Genomic DNA, 26,187 nt, shown 5'->3' with positions numbered 1-26,187 from the left:
AAAGTCAGTAAAATTTACATTAAGGTACATTAAGGTGACATGCTGCAACTTCTCACTGAGATGGAAAAAACACAGAGATGGTAAATGTTTCACAGACTGTTTTGAAAGGAGGCTACAAATTAAAGATGCAACAGTTTCTCATCAGGGATGAGAACATACACTCTTTCTATGTCTGACTGACATCGCCATCGAAGGTTCTAACCAGATGAAATGAACACCTGCTCAACAGTAAAAATACTTAAATACTATCCAGCAACTGAGATCTGTTACAATAAGAAGGAAGCTGTCATTAATCAAAGTGTTTTTATGGGCATTCCTGGAGTTGGCCAGTAGGATGCTTGTAAAAAGGTATCACAGGGGCCTTTGATAAGAAGACAGTTAGACAGAAACCAGCTGGATGAGTTTTCTCCATTTTATCCTTCTGTGAACTGATTACAATCTGAAGTGGTGAGAAGTAAGGAGAGCCAGTCACACTACTTTGATGTAAAGACTGGGATGGGTCTCACGGCCAAGTTGCATGACACCTGCTACAGACCTTCAAGCAAAATCTCCCCAATCTGAAAGAAAAGATAGATGAATGTTATCTTATGACTAAACTGCTGGTATTTAAAATGCAAAAGACAAACATTCAAAAGGTCACAAAAACGATGAAAATATGAGAAAATCTCAAACCTGAACATGAGGGGCACTGAGCACATATGTGATGGCACTGACGAGGTCTTTTGCTTCCAGAGACTATCAAAGAAGTTAAAAGTGCTTAATGAAATTTTAGCTGAATAATCACATCAGCAATACTGTAGGAATTGTAGGAGTTGAAGGAATAATAATTTTACCTTATATTTATTGTATACAGCAGCTGCTTTATCAGAATTATCTCTGTAGAGGCGTGATGCAAATTCTGTCTCCACTACACCAGGAGAAATACTCTGCAAAATGACATTATTAATGAGGATTCTTCAAGAAGTACTGTGCGTGCATCTCATACCAGCTGACATTAGTGTTAAAGGTACTTTGGAGCTGGTTACAGTGTCTTTCAAAGGCTTACTGTGGCCCGGATATGAGTGTTTTCTGCACGCAGCTCCTGCCTCAGGCCCTCAGTCAGGGCAGTTACAGCATACTTGGTGCAGGTGTAGAAATGTACATCAGCATTAGGAAACACTTGATGACCGCACTGGCTGTAACAGACAGAGATTTACAAGCTGCTAATCAAATCAGCATTAACCATCCATCTGTTTGCTTCTGCTTATCTAATTCGGGGTTCTGGAGCCTCGGGTACAGCAGAGACAGGTCCCAAGTCTGTCACAGGGCTAACACAGAGACACAGACACAGTTCAACTAAACTAACCCAACTAACTGCATGTCTTTGGACTATGTGAGAAGGTGAGAACTCTTGGACACAAGGAGAAGATGCAAACTACACAGAGAAAGATGCTGGATTTGAACCCAGAAGTTGTGAGGCAACAGCGTTAACCACTGCACAACCATGCTGTTGTGCTGTAATTTGGCAGTTTCTATATAATTTCAAGTAGTTATTTGTGTATTAATTTCATTTGGTTATCCTGCATTTTTCCTTTGATGATTTTCATAGTACACTGAAAAATCTTTTGGTTCTGAGCTGCTAGTTGCCAATGAAAGCACTATGAAGATTTTACTTATGGCTTTAGGATATTGTTAGTGACATTTTTCACAGCTGTCTGGCATTTATTTTTATTCGATTAACCAGCAATAAAAGCAATCATTGGCCATAGTGAGGTTTAAATCAGTTATTTTTATTTATTTAGCCCCAAATCACAACAACGGTGCTTTATATAGTAAGGTAGTGTCACGACCTGCGGGATCGGCAAGGCGCTGATCAGCATCTCTCCACTCCTAGCCCCCCTTCTCTTCTCTTTTTCCTCTCTCTCTCCCTCTCCCCTGTTTTGCCGGGGCAGAACTCATGGCGGGTTCACGCCCTCGGTCCACGCCTTCCCGGATCGTGCACACCTGGGCCTCATCAGACCAGCTGGTATATTAGAAGGAGGAGATCAGCTGTTCAACGCTGGATTGTTGTGAAGACTCTAGTCAGTACACGTCGAGCCCAAGTTTCCCACGCTTCCGTCTCAGAAAGTTAACGTGTGTCTCTCTGTTCTAGATTCCCCGGACCCGTCCCCGTGTTTCCCCGTGTGGAGTGTGTAAGGAGTGACTGGTCACTAGCGGAGAGAGGTTGGCGTGAGCGCGTGTGTGATTCCCTTGTTTTCCCTGGAGCCCTGGAACCCTGCCTCTCACATCTTGTATATAGCACTGTCCTCGCACTGTCTGTAAATACACTTGGTGAAGATCTTGTAAATAAACCGTCTCTGTTAAAACACACTCCGGAGTCCTGCGAGTGGATCCTCAGAGCAACCCGTGACAGTAACAATCCAGCCATACTATGGATCCAGCGGACTCAGCTCGGCAACCCACCCCTCCTCCAGAAGCCGTGTTGGAGCGACACGAGCAGATGCTACAACACATTAACCATCAGTTGCTCGCACTCACTCAGGCTCTCGCTCAGCACATACCTCTGCCAGGTCCCGCTATGCCCCCCCCGTCTGCTCCCGCACAGCCGCCAGCCCCGGAACTCTCTACGCCACCAGCCCCCGTTTCCGCGGAGCCCCCGGAACGAGCTCTACCGTCACCGGAGCCATTCGCTGGTGAGTTCCACAAGTGTGCTGGCTTCCTAACACAGATTACGTTGCAGTTTAGGCAGCTGCGGCGAACGTATGAAAGTGATGGGGCTAAGATAGCCTTTTTCGTTCAGTTACTCCGCGGTCAAGCCTTGAACTGGGCTCAAGCAGTATTACGAACCAGCCCGGAGATTACCTATCCTGATTCTCTCTCAAAGTTCAAAAGTGTGTTCGAAAGGGGCACCGGAGCTGAGGCAGCGGGCCACCGTTTGCTGAACTTAAAACAAGGAAGACGGTGTATGGCGGACTTCTCTGTGGAGTTTTGGACACTGGCTGAGGAGACTGGATGGGGGCAGCCTGCGCTTCCTGATAAGTACCTTATTAAACAATGTTTGTGATGAACTCAAGGGCGAACTATTAATGAGGGAGCTGCCCAAGACTCTGTCGGAAGTAATCACCTTATGTGTTAAGGTAGATGAACATTTGAGGGCGCGTCACCGCGCCAGCAACTACGGTTCCCAGAGGCCTGTGGGGCGAGCGGAGACAGCTTCCGGCGGAAGCGGAAGTAGTGATCGGGAAGTGGACCGCGGCGACGAGCATGAGCAACCCATGCAGATTGGACGCTCCCAAATTTCCCCGGAGGAGAGAGCACGCAGATGGAGGTCCGGTGAGTGCTTTTACTGCAGCCGCAAGGGCCATCTCGCCAAGGTCTGTCCTGCACGGCCAAAAGACCTCGCCCGCCGGTAGAAAGGAGGATACAGGTGGGCGAGGTCTCCTTTTCACATTCTCCTCCACGCTTCATGCTAGCCGCTAAAGTGACTGTCCACTCTGCCTCTCACTCTCTTCAGGCGCTGATTGACTCTGGGGCGGAGCAGAGCTTCATGGATGCTTCCCTGGCTCTCAAACTTAAGATTTACACACAAGCATTGCCCCACTCGTTGCAGGTCACCGCTTTAAATGGTCAACGTCTCCCCGACATAACTCACGTTACAGAACCCGTGTCCCTAACTCTGTCTGGGAATCACACTGAACTGTTGCAGTTTTATGTCTTTAAAGCTCCTCTCACGCCCCTAGTGCTAGGATTTCCGTGGTTGCGCCAGCATAACCCCGTACTCGACTGGAAGGAGGAGAGGGTTCTGGGGTGGGGGGAGGAGTGTCACATGACTTGTTTAAAAGCAGCTACTCCCGTTAAAGCATCTAACCCACTACCACACGAGCCCCCTGACCTTTCAGCCATCCCGTCAGAGTATCATGATCTCAAGCAAGTATTTTGTAAGGACCGAGCCCGCTCTCTTCCTCCTCACCGCCCGTACGACTGCAGTATTGATTTGCTCCCAGGTGCACCTCTTCCCACTAGTCGCTTATACAGTCTCTCTCAACCTGAACGTGAATGCATGGAGAAGTATATTAATGAATCCTTGGCTGATGGACTGATTCGCCCCTCTTCATCCCCCGTGGCTGCCGGGTTCTTTTTCGTCACTAAGAAGGATAAAAGCCTTCGGCCATGTATTGATTTCCGGGGCCTCAATAACATTACTATTAAGAATAAATACCCTCTGCCACTCTTATCCTCCGCCTTTGAACTCCTGCAGGGGGCGACCATTTTCACTAAGCTCGATCTGCGGAATGCTTACCACTTAGTCAGGATGAGAGAGGGAGACGAGTGGAAAACGGCCTTCAACACGCACCTGGGCCATTTTGAATACTTGGTCATGCCGTTTGGACTGACTAATGCTCCAGCTGTCTTTCAGGGTCTAGTCAATGATGTTCTCCGAGATTTCATCAATCGTTTTGTGTTTGTGTACTTTGACGACATCCTCATCTTCTCCCCCTCTCTCTCTGATCATGTATGCCACGTCAGACAAGTCCTGCAACGTCTCCTGGAGAATCAGCTGTTTGTTAAAGGGGAGAAGTGCGAGTTTCATGTGAGTACTGTGTCATTTTTGGGCTACATCATCGAACAGGGCGATTTAAGAACCGATCCAGCTAAGGTACAAGCAGTCTTGGACTGGCCCACTCCACCTAACCGTAAGCAGCTTCAACGGTTCCTCGGGTTTGCCAACTTTTATCGGAGGTTCATTTGTGACTACAGCAAGATTGCTTTGCCACTAACCCGTTTAACTTCCCCTAAGGTACCTTTCTGCTGGGATGATCAGGCTCAGGAGGCTTTCTCCCGGCTAAAGAAACGCTTCGCGTCGGCGCCCATCCTCCGGCAACCGGATCTCAAGCGGCAGTTTATCGTGGAAGTGGACACCTCGGATGTAGGGGTTGGAGCAGTCCTCTCCCAGCAACTAGAGGGTAAGCTCCACCCTTGTGCTTACTTCTCCCGTCGTCTCTCTCCTGCAGAGCAGAACTACGACATCGGGGACAGGGAGCTGTTGGCAATCAAACTCGCCCTGGAGGAGTGGCGCCACTGGCTGGAGGGCGCAACAGAACCCTTTGTGGTATGGACAGACCACAAGAACCTCGAATACATCCGGTCGGCTAAACGACTAAACGCCCGACAAGCCAGGTGGGCTCTGTTCTTTACCAGATTCTGCTTCACCATCACCTACAGGCCCGGCTCTCGGAACGTGAAACCCGATGCCCTTTCCCGCCAATTCACCACCTCAGAGGACCCCACCCGTGAGGCTCCCATTCTCCCTCCCACATGTGTTATCGGAGCCCTGTCGTGGGAGATCGAGTCCGCCATACGGGAGGCCCAGCGGGCAGAACCGGACCCAGGGACTGGTCCCCCGGGATTGCTCTTTGTTCCCACGTCGGTTCGCTCACGAGTGCTACAATGGGCCCACGGCGGAAAACTCACCTGTCATCCGGGCATTCATCGCACCGTCACCTTCATCAAGCGGTTCGCCTGGTGGCCTACACTGGCCAAGGACGTCCAAGAATTCATCACCGCCTGTCCAACCTGTGCCCAGAATAAACCTGTCAACCAGCCCGCTGCCGGCCTACTTCATCCCTTACCTACGCCAAGCCGCCCCTGGTCCCACATTGCGGTTGACTTTGTCACTGGTCTTCCGCCGTCATCAGGTAACACAGTCATCCTCACCATTGTCGACCGTTTTTCTAAAGCTGCCCACTTTGTTGCTCTCCCCAAGCTCCCCACTGCCCTGGAGACCGCCCGGCTTCTGTCAACTCATGTGTTTCGCCTCCACGGGATCCCTGCTGAAGTGGTCTCAGACCGAGGCCCACAGTTCACGTCACGTGTTTGGAGGGAGTTCTGCACCTCCTTAGGGGCCCAGGTCAGTCTCTCATCGGGTTTTCATCCACAGACCAACGGTCAAGCGGAACGGGCCAACCAAGAACTCAAAGCAGCTCTCCGTTGCTTGACGTCCACTAATCAGACCACCTGGAGCGAGCAACTGACGTGGGTGGAGTACGCTCACAATTGCCTTACCTCGTCGGCCACAGGCGTCTCTCCGTTCGAGGCCTCCCTGGGGTACCAACCTCCCCTGTTCCCTGCAATCGAAGGTGAGCACTTTGTGCCCTCTGTTCAGCAGCACCTGCGGCGGTGTCGGCGCGCATGGCGGGCCACTAGAGCTGCCCTTCTTCGCACGGCAGACCGGAACAAACGGCAGGCAGATCGCCACAGGACCCCGGCTCCGGCCTACTCACCTGGACAGAAAGTTTGGCTCTCGACCTGGTATGTACCTCTCAGAAGAGAATCACAAAAACTCTCCCCCGCCTTCATTGGACCGTTCGACGTGGACTCCGTTGTTAACCCCGTTTCTGTGCGTCTCAAGCTCCCCAGGACCATGCGTATCCACAATGTGTTTCATGTCTCACAAATCAAACCCCACTGTTCCAGTCCTCTGTGCCCTCCTTCCGGACCCCCTCCACCCGCCCGGGTCATCGCTGGCCGTCCAGCCTTCTCCGTGACTCGGATTATGGACGTCAGGCGCCGTGGCCGTGTCCTGCAGTATCTTGTGGACTGGGAGGGCTACGGCATCGAGGAGCGTTCCTGGGTCCTGCGGGCGGCTCTGCTGGACCGGGCCATGGTTCGGCGGTTCCATGAGGCTCACCCTGAGAAGCCTGGGGGTCGCCGGGAGGCTCCCGTTGGAGGGGGGGTACTGTCACGACCTGCGGGATCGGCAAGGCGCTGATCAGCATCTCTCCACTCCTAGCCCCCCTTCTCTTCTCTTTTTCCTCTCTCTCTCCCTCTCCCCTGTTTTGCCGGGGCGGAACTCATGGCGGGTTCACGCCCTCGGTCCACGCCTTCCCGGATCGTGCACACCTGGGCCTCATCAGACCAGCTGGTATATTAGAAGGAGGAGATCAGCTGTTCAATGCTGGATTGTTGTGAAGACTCTAGTCAGTACACGTCGAGCCCAAGTTTCCCACGCTTCCGTCTCAGAAAGTTAACGTGTGTCTCTCTGTTCTAGATTCCCCGGACCCGTCCCCGTGTTTCCCCGTGTGGAGTGTGTAAGGAGTGACTGGTCACTAGCGGAGAGAGGTTGGCGTGAGCGCGTGTGTGATTCCCTTGTTTTCCCTGGAGCCCTGGAACCCTGCCTCTCACATCTTGTATATAGCACTGTCCTCGCACTGTCTGTAAATACACTTGGTGAAGATCTTGTAAATAAACCGTCTCTGTTAAAACACACTCCGGAGTCCTGCGAGTGGATCCTCAGAGCAACCCGTGACAGGTAGAGCCTAGAGAGTTGGCAAAAGAAGCTCATAATCTCAATATGATCATGACTGAGGTATTTGTGTGATGATTAAATCAATAAACTTCACAAGCATACCCATCACTGTCCTTAAGTAAAATAAAACTGCACCTGTTTATGTTTATGATGTGCCCATCATCCACGTTTCTCTCTTTCATTGACTGATAAGCTTCACGTGCACAGATGCTCAGTGCAAGAACATTCACCTGTAAGTAACCAAAGCAGCGAAATAAATGGTAAAGAAAATATCTGGAATTTTGTTTTTCTAAAATAACTCTGAGTCCTTACATCCAACATGTTTTTCCAGGCACTGGTTTTGCCGTTTAGCAGCAGCTCTGGGTGAGCCAAGCCAGCGTTGTTGATGCACACGTCCATGCCTTTGTGCTGCTCTTTGATCGCTGCAAACATGGACAGAATCTCCTCCTCTTTGGCCAAGTCACACTTGAAAGGCACCAAAACACCCGGGTAGCCGGCGCTCTGACACTCTACTGCCAGTTTCTGAAAAAAAAACAGGATATATATATATATATATATATATATATATATATATATATATATATCATAGCAGTATGAGTAAATTAATCATAATAAGCTCCAGCAGATTTCTTTGTGTACAGGTTGTGATCAGCTGACCTGTGCTGTGGCTGTTGACCTGAGGTTTACTGCTCTTTGTGGATTTGGACAACTCCATTCATCAAGATGTAACCCATGCATATAGACCAATATATACCGCATAAACTATGTTTTTCTTTATTTGTTTCTTTATTTTTTGCTTCTCTCAACTCTTTTTCTTTGAAGCGTACATCAATAGGATTGCCTTATGCAATTTGTTATTGCTCCATCCATTTCGGCTGAAATCGGTTTGGTGCATAGATGGAAATAATAACTCCCCTCAAATGTCTTTATCGTAAACTAATGCACCTGTTTTAAGAATTAAAGTATTTATAATTTATTCACAGTAAAATAAAGGGTCTGTCTGCTCGACAGCCCCAATATGATGTTCGCCTGACAGAGCTTCATATTAAAAATTCCTTTTCATTAGAGTTTTACATTAAATAATCTCTGTTGAAATCCAGTTTTCAGAACAAACCTGGAGTTTTCCGATGTCCCTGGCGCAGCCCACCACTTTCATGCCGAGCGGGACCAGCTCTACAGCTATAGCCGCCCCAATCCCGACCGAGGCTCCGGTCACCAGAGCTACTCTGCCCCGCCAGCGCTCCATCACAGACACCGGTAACCTGCTACACGCACGAAAGCACCAAAAGTATGAAGAGAGTGATGAGGAGTCTCAGTGACAGTGAGCGCCAACTATCTTGTGCCCGTTAACCATCCATCTATAGATATATATATTGGAACGTCTTAAGTCTCGGTGCAGACTTCACGAGACGCCAACGAATGGAACGCATTGACTGATTAACCACTTCATTTCAGCTGAATCACTGGCTACAAAGCAAATTCTTTATCAAACAAAAGTTATTATCTCAAACTAACATATCATGGTTGTGTCAGCAAGCTCTCCTTCTATGCACCATACACTGTGACTGCGACAATAAAGACTGAAGTGAGTGAATTTGCAGAAATGGAAAACTTGTGAAGGTCAAGCATTTCACATTACACAGCTCATCAACATTATTTGGTATTACTTTATACCAGAATTGTGACTCCAATAAATCCAAACTTCCGAGGAAGTTGAATTTTGGACCATTAAGGTTTTTTTGTTGTTTGTTGTTGTTTTTATTTTTGACGGGGGGGGAGAGAGACAAGCTTCCATAAATAACCCATATAAAATAAAAAACACTACACCAAAGATTGTTACATTTTACACAGAGTCAGGTTTACAGTGTTATAATGGAAGATGAATTGTAACTAACCGGTTTTATTAATGTATTTACAGTAAGATAAACTGGCTGCCCGCCCAGTTTCTTGGTTTCATGTCAGCATGACACAGCAGAAAAAACCTCCTTATCATTATTATTATTATTTGTGGCAGTAGTATTAGTAGCAGCAGTTGGTTTATTTTAAATATGATTTCTCTTTGAGGAAGACTTGTGGAGAAAAGACATGTCGAGTTTGTCTGTAGACTGGTAGACCAACACACATCATACAAAGACGGCTAAGCTCTTTCTCTTCTCTGATGCCTCTCTGCACGTTCAGATTTGTGATTTTCTCTTATTTCATGTTTTTTACTGTGACTTATTGAACTTTCATTTTAATTGCATTTTAAACAAGCAGTTCACTCATAATAAGATAACACTGGTATAAACATGGCAATACTGATGTATGGAAATTAAACCATGGCTGGCTGTTAATGAAGAGCACAAATGTCCCAAGAAAACAGACCACTGAAGTTCATCATCATTTTGCATTTCAAAGCTCTGCTTTTACTTCCATTACAATGTTAACCACTACAGATCGTAGTACAGTCGTGGACAGAATTTCCTGCTCTTTGGTCAAGTCACACTTGAAAGGGCTGGCCAGCACTTTGACACTCTGCTGCCAGTTTTTGAAACCAAACCAGCTCTGCTTTAACTTCCATTATAATGTTAACCACTAGAGGTCGTAGTACAGTCGTGTAAAAAAGACAAAGGCAAAATATGAAACAAAAATATATAACCAGCTACACAATATAAATTTACTTTTCACACACCTACTACAGTTTACACAAAAAAGCTATGAAAATGATTTCTGATGGACGATATTCCATATATCCGTTATCTGCCGAAATATCACTGTCTGCTGCATATCACACAAATCAAGACAGTGTGGTGGACCACTGGAGGGCTCCACTCACACCCAGTTCTCAGGAATTGTTGTTGCTGTGTTTTGGAGGGAAAGTGTTCAGTTGTGTGGTGATGAGCAATAAACGAGCAGTGTTAATCGAGAGCTCTCGTGTCGTCTGTGTTTACCTCCACATTGGTGACCCCTGACTCGAACATGCTGCAGTCCGATGGTGGCACCGACTCCGCTCTGGATGCATCAGCAGCCGCCAGCCCTCTGCCTCCGGCTGCAGCTACGTTTGCTGTGGCGCTCGAGCTGCCGGACTTTTGGCTTCACGATCCCCCGTCGTGGTTCGTGCACGTGGAGGCTCAGTTCGCCCTTCGTGGCATCTCGGCTGACGACACGAAATATCACCATGTGGTGGCTTCTCTCGACCCGCTAGCCCCCCGTCGTGCGTTGACTCTCCTCCGGGACCCACCCACCCGAGGGAAGTACGCCGCCCTTAAGGAGCTGCTTCTTCGGCGCTATGCCCTCTTCGACGCAGAGCGAGCCGAGAAGCTCCTCTCCCTCTCAGGCCTGGGTGGCGGTACGGCTCTCGAACTGATGGAGCACATGCTATCCTTTCTCGGACCGGACGACGGGGGATTCCTCTTCGCCCACATCTTCCTCTGACAGCTGCCGGCGGCCGTGAGAGCCGGCCTCGCCAACTCTCCGCTTCTGGGCACGAAGGATTATTGCTCCCTGGCTGAGGACGCGGATCGTATTCTCCTGGCTACCCGAACTTTCCACGATCACGACCTAGTTCCAGCCTCGCCGGCGGCGCCTTCCACTTCCCCGCTGACCTGCCACGACGTACCCGATCCTTCGTTGACGGCAAAGATCGCGGCACAGCGACACCACGGACGGGACCTCTGTTTCTACCATCAGCGTTTTGGCGCCGGAGCGCGCCGCTGCCTGCCGCCTTGCGCTTTTCCGACCCTGGGACATGGACCCTGCCAGCGCGCTGTAGCGGCCGCGACCGCTGGCGACAAAGAAAAACTGCTCTTCATAGAAGACTCGCGCTCTGGGAGACGTTTCCTGGTCGACTCCGGCTCCCAGAAGAGCCTCCTTCCCCCGTCCGGAGCTGACAGTTTGGCAGCGGGCTGCGGACCGCAGCTTATTGCGGCTAATGGCTCTCCCATCGCAACGTTCGGGGAAAGGTCCGTGACTGTTTGTTTTCATGGTCGGAATTTCCAATGGACCTTTGTTGTTGCCGCTAGCTCTGTACCTATTTTGGGCGCAGATTTTCTTTGTGCCCACGGACTGCTGGTCGACATCGCTAACAGACGCTTAATCGATGCACTGTCTTTTTCTTCAATACCCTGTTTCACTCGCGCCATCGAGCCCCTGAATCGGGCTAATTTAGTGACTTCAGGGAATATTTTTCAGCGTTTGCTCATGGAGTTCCCTTCACTGACTGTTCCTAATTTCTCGAACACTGCAACGAAGCACGGGGTTGAACATTATATTCCGACGGTCGGTCCCCCTGTGTTCGCATGCGCGCGCCGCCTCGACCCCGCGAAACTCTCCGTCGCTCGGGAAGAGTTTGCCGCAATGGAGCGCCTTGGCATAGTGCAGCGCTCGAATAGTGCCTGGGCTTCTCCGCTACACGTGGTGCCCAAGTCTGACGGTCGGTGGCGGCCGTGTGGGGATTTTCGCCGTTTGAATAATGTCACGGAGAACGACCGTTACCCCATTCCCCACATCCAGGATTTTTCCGCCCACCTCGCCGGCACCTCGATTTTTTCTAAAATTGACTTGGTGCGGGGGTATCACCAGGTTCCCGTGCGCGCCGAAGACGTCCCCAAAACTGCCGTTATTACCCCTTTCGGCCTGTTTGAATTTTTGCGCATGCCGTTCGGCCTGAAAGGCGCCGCCCAGACTTTTCAGCGGTTGATGGACTCTGTTTTGCGCGGGCTGCCTTTCGTCTTCGTGTACCTTGATGATATATTGGTGGCCAGCTGCTCTGAGAGTCAGCACGCGTCCCATCTGCATCAGGTTTTCCAGCGCTTGGCGGCACACGGCCTGATCGTCAACCCCTCCAAGTGCCAGTTCGGCTTGCCGGTTCTGGATTTCTTGGGCCACCGCATTTCCGCTGACGGTGTGGTTCCGTTGCCAGACAAGGTCCGGGCCGTTTCGGCTTTTCCGCGTCCTGCGTCCGTTAAAGCGCTGCAGGAGTTCTTGGGGATGGTCAATTTCTACAACCGCTTTCTCCCCAGAGCTGCGCACCTGCTGCAGCCTCTCTATGCTGCCTTGAAGGGTAAAACAGCTAAGGACCCGATTGATTGGCTCCCTGAACGCATCCAGGCATTTTCTGGGGCCAAGACCGCGCTGGCAAACGCCGCCCTGCTGGCCCACCCGTTTCCGTCGGCGGAGATTGCGTTGACCTCCGACGCGTCGGACGTGGCAATGGGCGCAGTGTTAGAACAGCGGATCTCCGGTGTCTGGCAACCGCTCGCTTTTTTTTAGTCGCACGCTTAGGGACAGTGAGCGCAAATATAGCGTTTTTGATAGGGAGTTGCTGGCCCTACACCTCGCGACACGGCATTTTCGTTTTTTCCTTGAGGGTCGGAGCTTCACCGCGTACGTCGATCATAAACCTTTGACATTCGCGATGTCCAAGGTCTCTGATCCGTGGAGCGGGCGCCAGCAGCGCCAGTTGGCAGCCATTTCCGAGTTCACAACTGACATTCAGCACGTGGCTGGTAAGTCCAACTGCGTGGCTGATTGTCTATCCCGCGTGCTGGTTTCTCCCGTTTATGTTGGCATAGACTTTGAGGCTATGGCCGCTGACCAACAGGCCGACCCGGATGTCCTTGCCCTTCGGTCTGCGCAAACGGGCCTTGTACTGGAGGACAGACCCGTGTGGAACGGCGGGCCTAGCCTGCTTTGCGATGTTTCCACCAGCCGTCCACGCCCTGTAGTTCCCCTTTCGTGGCGTCGTCGCGTTTTCGACTCCGTACACGCCCTCTCTCATCCAGGCGTCCGGGCCTCGGTCAAGCTGGTCAGCTCTAGGTTCGTTTGGCCGGGCCTTCATAAATCGGTGAAAGACTGGGCAGCCGCGTGCATCCCATGCCAACGTGCTAAGATCCATAGGCACACACAGGCGCCCCTCGAATCCTTCCGCGTTCCAGGGAGGCGTTTTGATCATGTGCATGTGGATCTGGTTGGTCCTCTGCCGCAGTCACAAGGTTTCACGCACCTTTTGACTGTAGTGGACCGCACAACCCGCTGGCCTGAGGCAGTGCCTCTGGCGTCCACTACAGCAGCAGCAGTGGCCAGGGCATTTTTGTCAACGTGGGTTTTGCGTTTCGGTCCCCCCGCCGACATCACCTCAGACAGGGGCCCCCAGTTCGTTTCCAAGCTTTGGTCTGCCATGGCTGACGGCCTGGGGGTCAAGGTCCACCGAACCACTGCGTACCACCCACAGGCCAACGGGATGTGCGAACGTTTCCACCGGTCGCTTAAGGCCGCGTTCCGTGCTTCTCTCACAGATGTCAACTGGGTTGACCGCCTTCCATGGGTTTTACTGGGGTTGCGCTGCGCGGTTAAAGAAGACCTTGGGGTTTCCCCGGCTGAACTTGTCCTTGGTCAGCCCCTCCGGGTCCCCGGGGAATTCTTGCCTGAGAGCCCACCCCCGTGCTTCGCTCCCCCTGTGCTGTCTTTCCGTCCCCCAAGAGACTCGTTTTCTCTTCCTGGCCCAGTGCACCATTGTGTGCCCGACACCTTTGTTCCAAGGTCGTTGGACTCTTCGCAGTTTGTTTTTGTCAGGCATGACGCTCATAGGCCTCTGCTGCGTCCACTGTATGACGGCCCCTTTAGGGTTATTCAACCGGGCTGGAAGCATTTCCTTTTGGATTTTGGGGGTCGGCAGGAGGCTGTTTCTATTGACAGACTTAAACCAGCACATGTGCTTCTGGATGGCCAGGTGGTGCCGGCTCAGGCCCCCTGCCATGGCCGCCCGCCTTCCACTGGACTGGACAACCCTGCTTCTTCCTCTGGGAGCGCCCCCCACCTGGCGGGGCCCGAGCTATCTTCAGTTTTTCCTGAACGCCCATGCCAGCCTGGCCCTCAGGCTCGTTTCCCCTCCGCCAGCTCTCCACCTCCCCGGTTCAGCCGTTCTGGGCGTTTAATTAAAGCAAGGGTTCTGGACTAGGGGATGACCCTACTGGGTGTTGGGGGGGGCATGTGTGGTGGACCACTGGAGGGCTCCACTCACACCCAGTTCTCAGGAAGTGTTGTTGCTGTGTTTTGGAGGGAAAGTGTTCAGTTGTGTGGTGATGAGCAATAAACGAGCAGTGTTAATCGAGAGCTCTTGTGTCGTCTGTGTTTACCTCCACAACAGTACTTTTTAGGTTTGACTGAAAGGTTTCTTTAACATACCAGTAGCCTCTTCTCAGTGATGTGAAAATGCACACTGTGTGTGTCTAACCAACATCCTTATCTAAGGTTTTAACCAGTTAACATCGATTTAACCGTAAAAAAACAACAACAACAACAAAACAAACCTTTTACTGGTTTAAAACTATCCAACAAGTAAGATTTAATATAATAAGTAGGAAGTTGTCATTAATTAAAGTGTTTTCCTGGGTAATCCTGGTTGGTCAATAGCACTTCTGAGCAGATAGCAGGTGAGGCTTTGAGAAGAAGAGTTAACAGCTGGATGAGTTTCTTTCTTTTCAGTCTGCTGTGAATTGACTACAATTTGGCAGAGTTGAGTAGTGAGGCAAATCAATCACACCACTTTAATGTAAAGCTATTATGAGTTCCTGCACTGTAGTTGCCAGGGTAACAAACTCTGCTTCACCTGCGACACACCTTCAAACAGAATGTCTCCAACCTGAAAGAAAAATTTGATGAATTCATTATGAGTAAACATAATAGACATAAAAATTTGTCACAATAAAAAAGGTTAACAGTAAGAGAAAATGACCAACCTGAACATGAAGGGGGGCACTGAGCACGTATATGACAGCACTAGCAATATCTATTGCTTTCATAGGCTGTCTGAGAAGTAAAAAGTATTTGTATAAAATACAAATATTTTGTATGTGAATAATCATCTTAACAGTACCTTACATGTAGGAATAATACTTTTACCTTATGCTCCTTTATCAGGATATTCCCTGTAGAGCTGTGTTCAAATTCTGTCTCTACAAAGCCAGGAGAAATGCTCTTCACAAAAGAGATAGTAATGAAGGAAATTCATAAAGTGCTGTATATGTGTCACACAACAGCTGATATTGGGGTTAAATGCTGGTTAGAGTGTCTTTCAAAGCGTACTGTGGCTCGGATATGGCTGTTTTCTGAATGCAGCTCCTGCCCCAGGCCATCAGTCAGAGCAGTTACAGCGTACTTGGTGGCATTGTAGAAAATCATATCAGCAGTAGAAAAAAACTTTATGACCACTTAAGCTGCCACAGAAGAAGATCAGCATTTATCAGCATATTCTGATCAGATCTCAGAACTTAATACGAAAGCCTAATTGACTGAAATTGATTATTTAATATTGCAGTCATATAGTATCTGGCTGAATGATTCAAGAAAATCTGTATCAGGTCTAAAGTCTCAAAAATGTGTATATAATTTATCATCAATTATTTAAGTCTTAAACATGAAGTATGGAACATGAATATTTGGTGCACTGTAATGTCAATTCTCCACAGCCTGTAACGCCACAAAAAACAGGCAGCCACATGGACATCTACAAGGACCCTCACGCTGTCTGACGAAATTCATGTGACTGTGACCGCAGCGGACCTTAGTGGACTCCCGGATGCAAGAAAGTATAATCCCTGCTTAACCCGATTCAACCTTCCAGTTAAGAGGCATGGCCTCAGTCTTTGAAATGTCTTTGTACAGTGTTTGCAAAAGTTATCTTCATAATCGCTATCTAAATCGTGATGAAGATTCTATAAAAAGATATTTACCTGATGATTATATCTACAGGCTTCACAACCATGTCTGTTACTGTCCATCGGTAATTAAAACTGCACCTGTTTATGTTTATGATGTGCCCATCGTCCACATTTCTCCCTTTCATTGACTGATACGCTTCACGTTCACAGATACTCAATGTAAGAATGCTCACCTGCAAGAGTAGAAAAAAAGAAAACACTGTCTATAATCAACACCCTCTACACTGGCACATGTACTTGTAGCTTCATGTGTCCATGGGAAGAATGAAGAGGAAACCATATTTAGCCACTTTTGTGTAACAGTTTATCTTTCTCATCTATTGTGTTTGTGATGTCTTATTTATTTTAATGAGCTAGGTTGTTGTTCATGTTTTGGCTGTTTTAACACATTCATTTGCAAACCTTCTGAAATAACAACAACTAAGGATCACTAAACTAAAGTGATCATCTGTTTTCAACGCAATGTTCTGCTGGGAAGAAATCCCAGAAACTCCTCCTCGTTGGTCAAGTCACACTTGAAAATACCTTTAGACCATTTAGACCAATTTCTAAATAACCTTTTATAGCAGAAATTTCATTAAAAAAATACCACAATTGCTCCATGCACTAGACAGTAATATTATCTTTGAGAGGTTCCAGTCAGGGCTGCATTAGTCTCAAATGCAATTCAGACACATAAAGTAAAAACTTTTTGTGAGCTCTATAAAGACTTGCCTTCCAGAGGGAACCAGTGTGAAAAGGTGGTGGTTAGGATGAGAAGAGTACTTGATGATGTTTGTGGCCCAAACATCATCTGAATGTTGGCAGTCCTCTGTGATGATATTATGACTCTCTCCAGAGTCTCCTTGTGCAGCCTCAGTGCAGCTGGCATACCAAAGCAGAATGCCATAGCCGAGTATTTCCACTGAGCTACAGTAGAAGGACACCAGCAGCTTTTCGGACAGGATGGCTTTCCTCAGTGTCCTCATGGAGCAGAGCAGCCTCTGTGCCTTTTCATTAGAGAGGTTGTGATCAGAATCCACATGAGATACAACCAAGCAATTTCAGCTGTGTGCAGGAATTTCTGCTACAGCTTTGATGCAGTATTTGACAAATTTGAGTGAAACTCTTATTTTTCAAATAGGAGGTTCTGTGTCTCTAAAGAACTTCTAACTCAATCATCAGTTTATTTTTCTTTATGCTTGCTCCCTATTGAGTATATAATTCAGAGACACAGTGTATATATTCATTATTTTTGTTGATGGCACTCAGATATAGCTACCTACCTATTTGGTATTTCATCTGACACTGAATATACACAGTTGTCTTAATGAGTCTCTTTGGGGAGTTCAGCACTGGATGTCAAATATGGTTCTCTGGCTCATCTCTAAAAATTCTTGTCAATAGACCCCAGCTCCTAGATATGCATATTCTGCCCTCTGCTGGTTAAACCTGTTTCTATCCTACAAATGGGATCTGTTTGAATATTTAAAGACAGTCAGGGTAATTTCAATGCTTTTATCTCATCACGCCTCCATTAGTGTCACAACGTTTTTACTTGCCTTAACAAAAAAAAATAAAGAAAGAAATAAAGAAAGAAAAAAATTAAGAAAAAAAATCTACTGAAATCCAAATCATTGCATTCCAATTTTACATGACTTTTAATTTAGGCATGATCCCTGTTTTTACAACAGTATACTGGCCTTCATTAAAATCAGTGTGAAGCATACCAACCACAATGATCTGCTTTTCTAATAAATTACTTTCAAATGAAAACTCTGGAGTTCAAAAAACAAGTTTTACAAATTAAATACACTTAGTGTAACTTTGATAAGAGTCGTAAAAAAAAGTTAATGTCCAGCTATCAAATTTCTGTATGGGACTAAAGTCAGAAAAACTATTAAATATTAGCTTTTACATGTAGTACAGGTCTGTTTTATAATAGATATTTTGTTGTTACTGAGTGGTTAAACCAGTATATTTAAAATAATAACCTGCCTATATGATATTAGCCAACAGCAAGTTTAACATCAAAATTTATTTTTTCATAGAGTCAGGTAATGTTAACATACTCTTTGCAGAAACTATTTTTTCCACTTCTGAGCAAACCTGAATTTTTCATATGTCCCTTGCCCAGCCCTCCACTTTCATACCCAGCCAGCTTGGCCAACTTCATGGCTTCAGCTGCTTTTATATTTTTGAGCTTTTTTAAGACCCTCCTTTACCACCATGTACACATTAGAAATTTTTATCCACCATTTCCTCTTTCGGTCATATGGAGTGAAACTAGCAAGTGGTCCAGAAACACTCATTTCCTTTTGTGTTACACCAGTTGCTAGTATCACCTCCTTTATAGCCTGGCTGTGTTCAACAGTGTGTTTTTGCCTCAAGTGGTGAAAAAGGGTTGTTTTTTCCTCCTTTACCTCCTTTTCCTTCTACTCTTTTATATCACTTAAAAAACACGAGTGACCATTTCTGTCTTATGCCTTTCCACTCTTCTCTGTTTGTGATCATATTTGGCCAACAGAGATTTTCATTCTCAAACTTTAATTGCTCAGCCAGTGAAAGCCATATGTTATGGTCCTAGCAGGGCCTCCTGAAACTAATCTTGTGTGGGTGTGGTGTTTTCTCCCGCCTCCTCCTCTCTTGCTCCACCCCTCTGTCTCTCTCTCACTCTTCTCTCTCCCCAGGACACAGCTGCTGTTTGTTGGCCTTGTTTACCACCTGGGCCCAGTCAGCAATCACCTCTCTGAGGTCATATAAGCTGGGCATGAACTGGATGAGGGGAGGCAGATTTCTCTGTTTCCTGTTTGTGTTTTAGGTGTCAAAAGCGGTCCTATTGTGTGATTGTCCTGCCTGTGGCGTGGAGTTGTAGGAGCAGTGGGGAGAGTAGCTGCTTCATGTGAGTAGTGTGGGCTTGTGGCCCTCAACAGCAGCAGCAGTGGAACTTGCTGCTGCTAGTGACAGGGAGGGCTTGTGGGCCCCTGGAAGTACCTCCTCGTGGTGTGGACTTGTTGTGTTCTTTGTTGTTGCAACCTTTTTCTTTTTCTAGTGTTACTGGAAAAACGGCGTTGCTGGCTCTTTATGTTAAGATTAAAAACTATTTTATTTACTAAACACCTCTGTCTGTTTTCCTTTCATTCCATTCTGGACCCATTTGTTACCAGTCCCCACACACACCCCTAGACCTTCATCGTGGGGACATAACACCATATAAATTGTGTTTGTTTGGTTTTTTTTTTGTTTGTTTTTTCCCCCAACATTTGTAATTTGTTATATTTATACTCTGAGACAGAGCACATTACAGTCACTAAAACATTAGCACCATAGAAATCACATAATTTCTGCAGATCAGCTACAAATTCATTCCTATAATATAAAGCATGGAATCCAAACTATGATTGGGTGATATTGAGGAACTCAAAAAAACATTAAACCATCATCATCAGCAATTTGTATACAAGGTAGATTTGGTACATGGACTCCTGCTGCCAAATTATGAACCTACCATCTGCAGACTTATCTTTTTACTTTCTTTCTGGTTTGCCCACTTTAGCCCACTATTGCTGTTCTTGGTGAGCAGGAACCCAATGAATTCTTCTGCTCTGGCCCATCATTGATTTGTTGGTGGATTTGTCCGTTCTCAGCACAGCAGAGCTCTAAAGAGTGATTCAACATGGTACATGAAATAGAGTTTTTTAATTGGCTAATTATTGCAAAACCTGGAATGAACTCAAATGAACTAAATTTTGTGTGCAAACTGCTGAATGAACAATGAACTGCTCATCCAGTCTCTCACTGTCTCATGTGACCCTGACATAGTAGAAAAGAGTGATAAAAACAATCCTAACTCATAAATAGTATCACAAATCTAATCCCAAAAAATGACACTTCTCGTGGTTAATAAATCTACTTTGCAGTTTTTCTTAAAGGTAACGACACCCGCAAACATGTCACTTGCATTTTTTCACATCACCACTAGAGGTCCCTTAACTTCAAAAATGTAACTGTAGCTTGCAGTTTGGACAAATCACCTGTGGGCTCATTTCTGGAGGAAGACACCTTCAGCGTTAGGGACCATTCATTATCTCAAGAATATGAACGCTGAGATATCTCTTGCTGTGTGTCACTGTCCTCACAAACAGGCACGTGCAGAGGGGGGGGGGGGGGGCTGGAGGGGCTTGAGCACCCGCCCCTTTCCTGATGGGTGCCCAAAGTGCCCTTTTGTTGAGGCAACTTTTAATTTTTTTTTTAATTTATTTAATTTTTTTATGTGTGTGGGCGTGCGGAGTCCTGTCTGTGCCCCTCAACAATAATATATACTATTAATCACAGTTTTGCTAAATAAAAGGATCTGGCTTGCATCAGTCACATGATCACATTTAACCAATAATCGCTCTTGACGGCAGAACGCGCTTGTTACGAGCCGGGAACGAGCTCACAAAGAGCACGCGCATTTTTTGCAGTCCGGAGCTGTAGGAGAAACACAAATTAACTCAGACACACAGACTGATGCGACAAAACCAGTAAGTAGGTGTACAGCGTACACTGTAGTCTATAGCACCCAGGAGTATTGGCTTATTACGTACACGTTGGTAAGTTGTCTTGTGGCAATTTGACGAACTGAAACAAATGAGCATGCTGTGTTTGCAACAGCGCGACGAACACACCTGTCCTTTTATTAACTGCACAAGTAGTGCTGGTCATAGCTGCTAGCTCACTGGGTAAGACTGTCATGGGTCTGTAGCTCTGTCACCGTTTTAGTGAACATATTTAGTTTTAAAGTAAGTTACAGAGCTTTTCCTGCCTTTCTGGGGGGATTATTTTTCGCTAAAAAACGGTCTAATATGCATGTCCACATAATTATGCATTATTATAATATTTTAAAAAACACACTTTAAGAAGCAGATTATATTAGATTTATATTTTAAATAAGACAAAATTTGGATTTTACAGCAGTAAAATCATTGTATCTCTACAGTTTAAAAATGTAATAAGCTTTCCCCCTGCACAGAGTGGATAGTGAAACAAATGGAATCATCATAATGACATTATTTCATATTTATTACTTCCCCCTCCTCATTGCTTTATTATTGTAGCTCTAGTAACAAATAATAATGTAAGGATTCTGGATCAGCACCGTGATGCCCATAGTATATACAGTATTCTGAAGAAGGTCTAAAATGTCACTGTGTGTGCGTGCATGTGTTTGTTTTATGTATATGGATTTTTTTAAATTATTACTCATGATATAACATTGTCCAGACATGCCTGGTAAGGACATGAGGAGGAAACAGTAGGAGCTGTGTGAGGCTACTAAAGGCAGTGCTATAACATTTTTCTGTCATCATTTTATTATAGATTAAGTGCAAGAGTTGTTAGGTGTGGATAATTAGATTATAGTTTATTGCAATAGCAAGTTGTGCCTTGTTCTCAGATAGACAGCAAGTGGAGAGTGATATATGAGATGATGGGATGGAAGGAAGAAGAGAAGCTAAGAGTGATTCACAGGCAGAGCCTACATTATTTCTCACAGTTTTTTGTTGCCTTATGGTTCCAAGCGCTGTCACCAATCTTTGCATTTTGTTATTATCTCATGACAGTTGTTTAATCAGCTACCATCTCTCCTATGGACTTTTTAATGTCTACAGTCTCAGATCAACACAGCCCTGCCCTCCAGCACTATCAGCAGCAGGAGCAGCAGCAACCCCTCAACAGCAACATTGTACCCATCAGGTAAAACATAGGCTACGTTTGCTTTGCCTTGTCGCCACCTCACAACAGTGATATAGTATGATGCGATGCCATATTAGATTCTTGATGAATGTGTGTTGTTGTTATTCAGCCTGGTTCAATGTCCCCCCTTTTAACTTTGAGCACCCGCCCCTTTAATTGTCTCTGCACGGCCCTGCTTACAAATTAGGTGTCATAAATCTAAAGCGTGCATTATAAAACGGGGTTGATAGGTGGGGCTCCCAGTTGTATGATAGTCTGGTTGAACTTTGATTCTGGCATCATCTTTGAAAACAGTCAGTGCTGGAAGAATCTACACTATAAGTGGATTCACAATGCTGCTCAGATCTGTTTTATTTCTCTTCACATTTTTTGTGAGTCTCGTCTCAGGGGCAGGTGTGAGTTTTATATTTCTTTGTTTTTTAAATTTGTGTATAAGTTGCATGACATTGGATACTGCACGCAAAAAATGATAGATTTTATTTGCCTTCAGTAAACAATGTTGACTACAATACAACTGAAATATATAAAATCAAAAGTGTATTTATTGAAATAATTAATCATTAATATAAATGTGCTTGTGACCAATAGGGTCAATTTAATTCAACCAGATATCTAAAATTGTATTAAAAGTTTAGATAGATTAGATAAAGTCACATGCCATTGTGATTGCAAATGCTCAAAGATTAATACCTCATAACCTACAGATGAATAATTCTTTTCTCTTTTTAAATATTCCAAACATGATCTTTTAGATTTTTGCTACTATTCCCAACTTCAATGCAACCACACCTGCACAGGTAAACTTTAAAAAATATATTAAAAAAAAAATAATAATAAAACAAGCCAAATGAATGGTTAAACAAAGGAGGCATGTTAGTGGAGCTGTTTCTATTCTTCTCCTCACAGGTCCAGAGCTGTGGGGACTGGTTTCACAAACCTGCAATGGCAGATCTCAGTCTCCAGTTAATATTGTCACAAGGAAAGTGCTACCAGATGAACGCCTGACTCCTTTTCACTTCACCGGTTATAAAGAGACTTTTTATGGGAACCTCATAAACAATGGCCACAGTGGTATGTCTTAATTATAATTGCAAGTTTATTTGAGGAAGACAGTTTGACACCATGATTTCAATTCTGGCTGTAAAAATGCAATTACCCCATCTGTAGATAACATGGATAAAAGTATAGGGAGGAGGAGGTGGTAAAATGGACAATAATAGCAACCAAGCGTCTCATGTAACAAAAATACCTTTTAAAATATGTCATGTGCAAAAGCATGTGTCATGTGTGTCATGTGTGGTCATTTGTAACTGAAATAATGGGAGCATCCATGGAAGATTGTCTAATGGTTTTTATTTTTATTTTTTAATTCTGAATTTCAGTTCAGCTAAATTTGCCTTCCAGTGTACAAATCAAAGGAGGAAATCTGGTTGATGAATACAAGGCAATTCAGTTTCACCTGCACTGGGGCAAAGATGGAGGACTTGGTTCTGAGCACACAATTGATGGAGAAAAGTTTCCAATGGAGGTACAGTATGTCATAAATCAGTAGAAATATTTTGTGATTGACACTATATGTATTTAAGTAATTTTATGTATTGGATTCAAATAGATCCTAATTATTCTAATGCAGTGCTTTATTTTATCTGTAGATGCATATCGTCCATATAAAAGAAGAATATGACTCGTTAGCTGAGGCTTCAAAAGACAGTACGGGTGTGGCTGTTTTGGGATTTTTCTTCCAGGTACTTGGTAAACATCATTTCAAAAAAATGTCCAGCATCCAGTCCAAACCAGTAGTTTAGTTAGTAGCCACAAAAAAAACATTTGCAAAAGGCACATTTTAAAACAGCATACAGGTATAATGTTCCTATAATAAGGAAAAATAGACTAACCATTAAAAAAATGGCAGATTAAAAACAACAAAAAGAATAACAGCAAGAGTTAAAGCTTTTCTAATTATACTGCTCCCAAATGCAAATAATCTGCTGTATTTGATTATTTATTACATAAATGTGGACCAATCAGAAAACATTCCAGAGGACTGCCTTTGCCATCAGACTGAACAACCCTCCAGCTGCTGAATGATCACATGTCCTGTATAATTTGAGCTTTAGTGTGTCTTTAAACCAAATTAGCTCCTGTATGTTGTACTAGCTTTGTTTTCTTAATTATAAATTGCTTTTGGTATGACGGTTAACATTTTATTCGTTCGTTTTAGGAGTCTGAGTCTGCAAATGAGAAGTATGATCATCTTATCAGTGCACTGAAATACATATCTCAACCTAGTAAGTTATATCTTCTGAAAAATGATAATAATCTTCTTTTCACCCTCCATATAGAGTCCTAAATATGTAGCTGATTACACTAGGCTAAAGGGCATCTATTATTAGATAACACAATGTTATATAACATCCACAACAACACAATGTTATATAACATCCACAACAACACAATAAAACTTTTTTGAAGATTTTTTGAGGATTAGTGATGATTGAAGTCTTTTCTGGCTTTCTGACTTTATGTTCTTGTTAACATTTCATCAAACCAGAAACGAATGTAACGCTGGTGGGTGTCTCCCTGGACATGTTCATTCCTTCTGAAATTAACAGGACCAAGTACTTTCGCTACAAGGGCTCCCTCACCACACCTGACTGTGCTGAAGCTGTGGTCTGGACCCTGTTTGAAAGCACTATTCCTCTCAGCAGGAATCAGGTACCATTCCCTACATCGTACTGAATCTATAAAGAAGAGGATTGTAATGAATTTATCCTTGAAATTTAATTTAGTGTAACACTAAGGCAACTTTTAATAACTTTTTCTTGGAAACTTTTTATAACCCCCAAATGATAATTGTAAATAGTTTCTGAATAAATTTATTTAAACTGGCTACATTTGACACTAATAAAGGTATAACCAGAATCAAAGACAAATATTAGACCAATATTAAACGTTATGGCAACCCAAGGTATTTGCTACAATAACTATAGCCACTAGATGGTAGTAGTTGGTCATTGTAAATTTGTTACAATGGAAACTTAATGTTAAAAATAACAAGAATAATTTCACACATACCTTATGGGTAAAAAAAAAAAATGCAGTGTATTTAAGTGCTAATGAGGCATATACTTTACCCAAGAAAGCATAGGGACATGAAATGAGATTAGAGAAAAAGAATACAGGGCTTATATGTAATACGTAACACAAGCCTATGCTAATGTGGCTCTTTGAGTTGTTTGCTAACAAATTACAGTTGTTTCCACTGCTCCCAAATTACCCAAAAATGTATTTCAAAATGGATAAACCTTGAAATTATGCTGTCTGTATGAAAAATGTGTTAATTTTAATTTATGTTACTGAAACATTATTGAAATATTACACATTCAACAACCCATTTAATGTAAAACAAGTGCACTTCTTTGTTTATTTCTGTACTGATCTCAAACAGTTATATGAAAAAACTGCAGTTATAGTAGAACAAGTATAGTAAAGCAGCAAGTTAACTTTAGTGAGACACACCCTGTTGCCTAGTTATCATTGATAATAGCTGTATTTATTAGCAAAGCGTTCTATCATAGTATGCCCCTTGCATACTATTTTTAATAAAAGTACATGTTTAACTGCCTGTTTAATTTTTTTTTTTTTTGTTACAGCTCACTGCTTTCAACCAACTTCTGTTTTATGATGGACAGAAAATGGTCAACAACTACAGACCAGTACAGCCTTTGAATGGAAGAGAGGTGTATTACTCCAGTGGCCAACTTGCTTTGGTCAGCTGTGTGTTGTTCACCAAGTCAGTGCTGCTATCCAGTGCAAGCTTTATTTAATTTAATCAATTTTTATGCACAAATACCCTTGTTTGTGACATCTGTTGATTTTCAAATAGAAGAAGAAAAAAATAATGTAGTGTATATTTAAAAGTAAAGGGTGTAAATTCAATAGATGCTTCAAAACAACATGTATCAAACACTACATGCTTATTTGAATCAGAATATGTAAGATATGTAAGATTTTATCTACAACAAAATATGTTATTGACAAATAAGTAAATTAGTTACTTTTGGTTGAAAATGTTTCACAATGATGATCTCACTACAATTTACACACATTTTTGGGGGACATAGACTAAATGTTTAAGGATAGTTAGATTGCTTTCTTTGCACTGAATGGGACAACATATGACTTCATTGTGCTTTCAGCAGAATAGCAATAAAGAATTCTGATTCTGATTCACATATATTCACTTGTGCTGATATAATATTTCTGATAAATATCATGATGCATTCTATTACATGCTTTCCTACTGTTCTGGAAACATCTAAACTCTGACTTTAAAGTGTCATATTTATTTAAAATACAGACGTGTTAACACTATAATGTGTACTATTAAGGTATGTTTTACCTATCAATTCTTTGTCATTTGTAATGTCATTAATGATCAAATAAAGTCACGATTAAAGATTTCATGGCATATTCCTGTATGTTTTT

General features: G+C 44.5%; 2 protein-coding genes across 2 annotated transcripts; one reads left to right on the top strand and one right to left on the bottom strand.

Moving 5' to 3' along the window:
- Positions 1-527: 527 nt before the first annotated feature.
- Positions 528-7,717, bottom strand: LOC146373479 (dehydrogenase/reductase SDR family member 11-like). The gene is made up of 6 exons (XM_084951650.1): positions 7,598-7,717; positions 7,421-7,515; positions 1,046-1,175; positions 834-926; positions 673-735; positions 528-557 (listed from the first exon to the last, which is right to left on the bottom strand). The coding sequence occupies exons 1-6, from the start codon at positions 7,715-7,717 to the stop codon at positions 528-530; spliced, it is 531 nt and encodes a 176-aa protein (XP_084807776.1).
- A 7,277-nt stretch (positions 7,718-14,994) lies between these two features.
- Positions 14,995-26,163, top strand: ca4b (carbonic anhydrase 4b). The gene is made up of 10 exons (XM_084951649.1): positions 14,995-15,030; positions 20,373-20,489; positions 21,615-21,699; positions 22,452-22,496; positions 22,606-22,770; positions 23,082-23,227; positions 23,352-23,444; positions 23,921-23,987; positions 24,251-24,414; positions 25,353-26,163. Exons 1-10 carry the CDS (start codon positions 14,995-14,997, stop codon positions 25,524-25,526), a joined length of 1,092 nt encoding a protein of 363 aa, XP_084807775.1. The 3' UTR covers positions 25,527-26,163.
- The last annotated feature ends 24 nt before the right edge of the window (positions 26,164-26,187 follow it).

This window comes from Perissodus microlepis, chromosome 14 (genome assembly GCF_051167445.1).
Source record: "Perissodus microlepis isolate ML-2025 ecotype Zambia chromosome 14, ASM5116744v1, whole genome shotgun sequence".
NCBI classification, from domain to species: domain Eukaryota; kingdom Metazoa; phylum Chordata; class Actinopteri; order Cichliformes; family Cichlidae; genus Perissodus; species Perissodus microlepis.
The sequence above is the reverse complement of the archived record's forward strand: the minus strand, read 5'-3'. Positions and strand labels throughout refer to the sequence as shown.